At 38.9% G+C, this 7,159-nt stretch overlaps 1 protein-coding gene across 7 annotated transcripts in view; it reads left to right on the top strand.

Annotated features, from left to right (window-relative positions):
* Positions 1–6,195, top strand: part of LOC134359821 (kynurenine--oxoglutarate transaminase 3-like) — a 121,218-nt gene extending 115,023 nt beyond the window's left edge. For all 7 annotated transcript variants that reach the window (XM_063073519.1, XM_063073518.1, XM_063073522.1 and 4 more), the window contains one exon: positions 1,879–6,195. In XM_063073519.1, the coding sequence (XP_062929589.1) occupies positions 1,879–1,947 (69 nt within the window). In that variant the 3' untranslated portion in view covers positions 1,948–6,195. The remainder of the gene's footprint in view (positions 1–1,878) is intronic.
* Positions 6,196–7,159: the final 964 nt, after the last annotated feature.

The raw sequence follows: 7,159 nt of genomic DNA on the forward strand, positions 1-7,159 counted from the left end.
GAAGTGAAAGAGGCGCTGTTGTGCCTTTTTCACCATACAGCCGGTATGTACAGACCACGTGAGATGCTCGGTGATCTGTATGCTGAGGAACTTAAAGCTGTTCACCCTCTCAACCCCAGATTCACTGATGTCAATAGGGGTTAGCTTATCTCCATTCCTCCTGTAGTCCACAACCTCAATGTTTTTGCAGCATTGAGGGAGAGGTTGTTTTCTTGACACCACTATGTCAGGGTGATGACTTCTACTCTGTAGGCTGCCTCATTATTATTTGAGATAAGGCTGATCAATGTAGAGTCGTCAGCAAATTTAATTATCAGATTGGAGCTGTGGGTAGCGACACAGTCATTGGTATACAGAGAGTAAAGGAGGGGGCTTACGACACAGCCCTGAGGGGCACCTGTGTTAAGGGTCAGAGGGGCAGAGGTGAGTGAGCCCTCTCTTACCACCTGCTGGTGATCTGACAGGAAGTCCAGGATCCAGCTACACAAGGCAGGGTGAAGGCCGAGGTCTCTGAGCTTCTTTATCGGCCTGGAGGGAATTATGGTATTGAATGCTGAACTGTAGTCCAAGAACAGCATTCTCACATAAGAGCCTTCTTCTCCAGAAGTGTAAGGATGGTGTGTAGAGCTGTGGCTATTGTGTCATCTGTCAATCAGTTGTGTTGGTAGGTGAATTGTAGGGGGTCCAGTGTGGGTGGTAGCATGCTGCAGATGTAGTCCTTGACCAGCCTCTCAAAGCATTTGCTGATGACATTAACACGCCTGTGCTTTATGCTGTGGTAAACAGAAAACAACTTAGGTTGCATATTACTTGTGGAATTTATAATAAGTAAACCTTGTGTGCAGTAAGATATAATGGATAGTCCATAATTTTTAGTTTTGTGAAAAATTTGAAATCTGCTTGAGACTTCAGTATTTTTCCAATGTGCTTTAAACTGTCATCCTCCCTCCCAAAAAAAATTATACAAATTCTAATACACAATTCTAATAAATTTTTTTCCCTCTCTGTGTATTGTAAACAATCTTTACTGAGAGAACTAAGCAACTGCAGTTGCTTTAACCAAGATTATGGAGCAGCTCAGATAAGATTCAGTAACACTTATGCCTTTAAATTGGCAGGTCATGTGTTCTGGGTCGTATACAAAGACTTGGGCCTGGAATTCAGTGCAGTGCTCAGAGTATTACAAGTATTGCCTGTTAGATAAGATATCAAACAGAAAAGCTGTCTCTCAGATGTATATTATAGCACCATTCAGACAGAAGTAGAAGAGTTTAAAGACTTTTCCAAAGCATCCCCTCCAACATACATCATTAAAGACAGGTATTAGTTATTTCAGTGCTGTTATTGGAATTTTTGTATATCGAAATTGGCTGCCATGCTTTTTTTTATTGCCACAATGACTACATTCAAAATCTTTTCATTATCAAAAGTATTTTGGCATGTCTAGCAGTTGTGTGGACTGCAATGTAAAAACAAATTTTCTTATAAAACTGCATCTTTTCAAAATTTACTTTGTTATTGTGATTTTTAAAAATTGACATAAATTCTTGTTAAATTGATTTTTTTTCAAATTATAGGCCAAGTTTGGTTTTAAAAAAAGATTCTATTTGAATTCAGTTTCCATGCTTGCTCTACATTGGAATATTAGAGATAACACAGTTTGGTGTTTCTCATTACTATACTATCTTGGTGCCTTGCAGTTAACTTAAGGGTACCTGTACATTGTTGGATGTTTATCATTATATTGCAAAAGCATTTAATCTCTCTATTTGTATGGCATTTCAATCCAGATGCCATATGATTAAGCAGAAGGAAATTTAAGGAAATGTGTCGCACAGAAGCTGCTGAATTTATTTTCCCTGTTTTTCAAATCTTCAGGAGAACACAACACTCAGCAAGGCAGAAGAAATTCTAAAAGAGTGGAGAAGGACACTGAAAGTTCAGTGATTATCCCATAGAGCTTAATTATTACTTTGTTTCAGAGATACTTATCTTTAGGTTAATTATACTGGAAGATGTTCAGTCCACATACTAGTCATATATTTAGATTAAATAACAAATCTAGATGCTGTATAAAATAGCTGTATTTATCAATAATTTTCAAATGCTGATGAGCAATGAGCAAAATAACATAAGAAATAGTTCACCTTGTGCCACAGTGAGGCCACCCTCAGTGAGGAGCAGCAACACCTAGGTAGCCTCCAACCTGATGGCATGAATATTGATGATTCTTCCCAGTTAAAAAAAATACCCTCCTCCTTCCCCTCTTCTGCTATTCCCCACTCTGGTTTTTTACCTTTTCTCACCTGCCTATCACCTCTCCCTGGGTCTCCTCCTCCTTTCACTTGTGATCCACCATCCTCTCCTGTCAGATTCCTTCCTCTTTCCTACCCATCTGGCTTCACCTATCACCTTCTAGCTATCCTCCTTCCCCCTCCCTCACTTTTTTATTATGCTGTCTTCCCCCTTCCTTTCCAGCCTTGAAGAAGCGTCTCTGCCCAAAATGCTGTTTATTCATTTCCACAGATGGTACTGACCTGCTGAGTTCCTCCAGCATTTTGTGTCTGTTGCTTTGGATTTCCAGCACCTGCAGACTTCTTATGTTTATAAGAACTATAAGTAGTATTGGGCCATGTGCCCCACAAGCCTGTTCCTCCATTTATTTAATCTCTGGCTAATATTGTGGTCTTTTACATTCTCTGGCAGATCTCCATATCACATAATTGCCTTAGTTTCCAAATAAAATTATCCTGACCTTGCTCATCTCAACTGTCTGACCAACGACCATATAAGAGATAAAAGTTCCTCTTCAGCCATTAATATTCGTATCTCTCCTTGCACACTTCCTTCCTCCCCCCCCCCCACTTCCCTCAAATAACCCATGTGTCCTAATGTTGGACACCCTAACTAGAGGAAGCAGCTCCTTGGCATCTGCCCATCTCAATGAGATGACCTCTGATTCCCTCCCAACTCAGTGAATATAAACTAGTCATACTTTTTGTTCCCAACACAGGAATCAGTCTACTCTCCACTTACTTCAAGGCAAGTGCGCCCATATAGATAAAAACCAAGACTGCACAGTACTGCAAATAAAGTCTTGCATAATCTCAAAGATTTTTTTATTTTTGTAGTCTAACGACCTTGCAAAAATGCCAACATACTGTTTATCTATATTAAAAAAACAGAAAATACTGGAAGCACTCTGCAGATAAGACAACATCTGTGGGAAGAGAAGTAGAGTTAATGTTAGAGGAAAAAGAAAACTTCAGAACGTTTTCATTTTCTAGTTGTTCATTGTAACTGCTTGTTTACTTTATAATTCATGAATTGCCTCCCCAAGATTCCCCTGCCCATCAACATTTACTAACTTCATAAAATAAAATTTCTGTTCTTTGTCTAAATGAATCACAGACTTTAACCAACTTTGCTTTATCTGCAATTTCTTGCCCATCTGTTTAACTTCCTTTTATACCTCTTCAGACTTTTTGTGCCATTTTTGAAGTTTCTTTTTATCCTCTAAGAGTGTGTCATCAGGAAACTTTGGATACATCTAATTAATTAACATTAATTTTAAATATCTGAGTGCCACTAATAACCCAACAGCTTGATAGCTTTATTTCTCCTCAGACTATTACTGAATCCTCTGTCTAATAATCCAGCACCAGAAACCCTATTTTCTCTAACATCCTTTTGAGTACTGATGCAAGTTTTCAGTCCGAAATGTCAACATCTCCCCCACATCCAAAAGATTCTGTTTAATCCACTGCATTCCTCCAGCAGTTTGTTGATCCTTCTGAGTAACCACTTTTTGAAAACACAGGTAATTTAGATAGTTTTGCCTTAGTTACTTTATTCCCAATTTAATGTCTCGTCATTATTTCTGTAGAACACACATTTTTTTGCTGCCCTCCTTTTACATTGCAGCTGAAATTCATAGTTGTTTACATTCTGGAGTTCTTGTTTGTGAATTCTCTTTTGACTGTGTAATGCCCTGGTTCACATCTTTACTGTTATGCTGAAAGCATTTCATTTAGCAGCTCTGTAAGAACTGCTGTTCTCTTTCAGCCTGTTCGGGTTATTGTTGAAGATAAGGTATGATGTGGAGTGTGTGCCATCCAATTAGCGGGAGGTTTTCTTGGTGAGGGACAATAAGGTTGGGCTTGGGGTTTTGTTTTGTTAGAGAGGAGGTAAAGCAAGACGACATTGGGGAGAACTGGTCGTAGCATACGATCCAGTGGGAGACCCGTTTGTTCGAGATGGATTGCAAGCGATGTTCAGCAGGTGGTGCCAAGGGACCAGCGCGCGAGTGACAGAGAAGTTCAAGGTGGGCTCCAACTTGTGCACATTTGATTGTTTAATTAGAATGGGCCCTTTTCTTTTTGTTATTCTTTACTAATCCTTCAGTTAAGATTCAGAAATATGATTCTTTTAATTGTATGCAGTGTACTGTCTGTTATTTCTTGGCATTAATTTGTTACAGGGTAGCAAATGACAGCATCCACACAAACTGAGTTTTGGGGTGGGATCAAGCGTGCTTCAGTCTCATGAGTTTGACAGGGTAGGAGATTGTCTTCCCTAGACTAATGCAGCCAAGGAAAGCGTTTTTTTTCCGACTGAAATTAATGTTGTTGTCAATGCTAATTGCGATCTTCCAATAAGATAATCTCTGATAGTTTTGGAAACCAGTTAATTATGATATAAACATTTATTTATTTCTCTCAGTCTGCATAATCAAATACTGTAATGTCCTAATGTCGGAAGATTAATATGTATAAAAATCTTTCATGATGTAGTGTAATTACACATGCTTTCAAAAAATGCATGGTGCATTCAAAAAAATAAATTATATCTGATTGGCAGACATTTATTCTCATGATATTTCATTACTGATAGTAAGGCAGAATGCTTGTGGTTAGTAGTGAGACCATGCAGAGATCTACATAAAGTAGAGAAGTACTTGGAGAAAATGGTTTTATCTCTATGTACTATAACCATTCAGAAGGGTTCAAAATATCAATTTTAACCATGTCTCCTGATGCTACAACACTTATCATCTTTAATCCGTTCTACGCTTTGATCCTTCTACAATTTAAACATGTACAAAAAAGGTGTTTTTTGTATTTATTTGCCGTTTGTTCATTAGTATTTGCTCATTTCTATTTTCAGTTTCCTTCTGTATGGTCTTCAGAAAGTGTCAAATCTGTATTTCAATGTGTCAACTTTGAAAGTCTCCCATTATTCTTTTAATAATTAAACCCAGATGAACAGGGCTGATTTTTTTTAAACTTAAATTATTCCTTCTAGAACTGTCTATTGAAGAGAACTAACAAACAAGTAGAGAAACATACAGTAAATAAGCATCTAATTCAACATGGAGTATGTTTTTGTCCACTTCCAGCCAAACATTATTATCATTTGAAACATTCCAATTACATACCTAAGGAACCAAGTGATTGTAATTATTGTGCTCAATACTAACCTCCTAAAATGGGCACTGCGTTCTGTCACATCAAGAAAAGTCCAGATGAACAGAGAAAATTATTGAAGGATGTAGTCAAAACACTCCTTAAAACTATTGCCCTTGACAATTCAAAAGGGAAAGAACATATGGGATTACACAGAAGCCCTGAATAAACATAGACAAAGTGCACCAGCTCCTGAACTATCCAGCTGCCTACCCCTTTGGGCATGTCACACTGATGTCATTGGCCACCTCAAAACAGAGTGGAATGGAAGTAAATCATCCTTAATCCTCAGAGATTAACTAAATACATATTGATGCAACAATTCCTCTTCAGCACATTTCAGAACTTTCCCAGTTTACGTAAGATAATTGAAACCCCTGCCACCCCCATTATCACTACTGGTTCTGTTTTTCAGATCACTCTGCAGATTGGATCCTTCCTTAATTTACAAATTTGTCTCTTTATCTCCTTTCCATCAGTTGGGACAGTATATAGTAACAACTCTCTTTTCCTTCAACTTAGTGTAAGTCTTTGAACTCAAATGCACATCAACCATTTCTGGGACAAGTGCAATATATTTCAACATGCTTTCATCTTTTTTTATATTTTTGGTTCTCCACTTGCTGTTTATACCACTGCATCATAATAATGTAGCATCTTTGAAGCTCAAGCAATGTTGCTTCCTGTAATTCATGTATTTCTATGCATTCTAATCCACCTAAGTTAAAATAAAATAATTCTTTGTTTGATACTGTGTATTTCTGAGTTATTCTTTTTACTATTTCAGTTTCATTTCACCATAGAGTTTATTCTGCTTCCAGACGTTCAGCCTCACTAGTTGCAACACATTACAGAGACAAAAAAAGTGTAACACGCTGGTAAATTCCTCACTATGCACCAGTCCACATTTTGCGCATCACAGTCTCAAAGAGGCACCAGATTGTGTAGAGGGAGAGAGAGTTTAAAAGAAACGAGCAGGGGCAGTTGGCAAATTTTGCACATTACCGTTTCTGAGGGCATGTAATTAGGCACTTGACAAGGTCCAATAAAATGACATTAGTTTTAAGTGGAGCTGCCATTGTGTTAGTGGGCCAGTGTTGGAGTGGGGAATCGAGGCTTTGTCAAGGAAGGGCTTATGCTATAGGTAGATTTTTTATTATTCTTTCTTTCTTATTGCATATTTAGAACAATGGTCATGCCAGACAGGATTCTGGAATGCAACTCTTGTGGGAAGGCAAGGAGACCTCCAGTGTCCCTGATGAGTGCCACCTGCAAGAAGCTTCTAAGAGACCATGTTAAGGAGTTGGAGCTGGAAATGGATGAACTCCAGATCATTTGGGAGGCTAAGGCATTGATAGACAGGACATATAGGGAGGTGGTTGCACTCAATGCTCAATGTGCAGGACACAGGTAACTATCAGGAGGGGGAAAGGGATACTCAAGCAAGTGCAGAATACCCCTGTGGCTGTTCTCCTCAAAAACAGGTATATTGCTTTGGACACTTTTTTGGGGGGGGGGGGCGCGTTGGAATTGGCCTAGCAGAGGAAAGCCCCAGTGGTTAGGTCTCTGGCACTGTCTGGCTCTGTGGCTCAGAAGGGAAGGGGAAGAAAAGGCAAGCTGTAGTGAGAGGGGAACAGAGAGGAGGTTCTGTGAACGTGAATGAGATTCCCAGGTGGTATGTTGCTTCCCGGGTG

Source organism: Mobula hypostoma, chromosome 21, assembly GCF_963921235.1.
Source record: "Mobula hypostoma chromosome 21, sMobHyp1.1, whole genome shotgun sequence".
NCBI lineage: Eukaryota > Metazoa > Chordata > Chondrichthyes > Myliobatiformes > Myliobatidae > Mobula > Mobula hypostoma.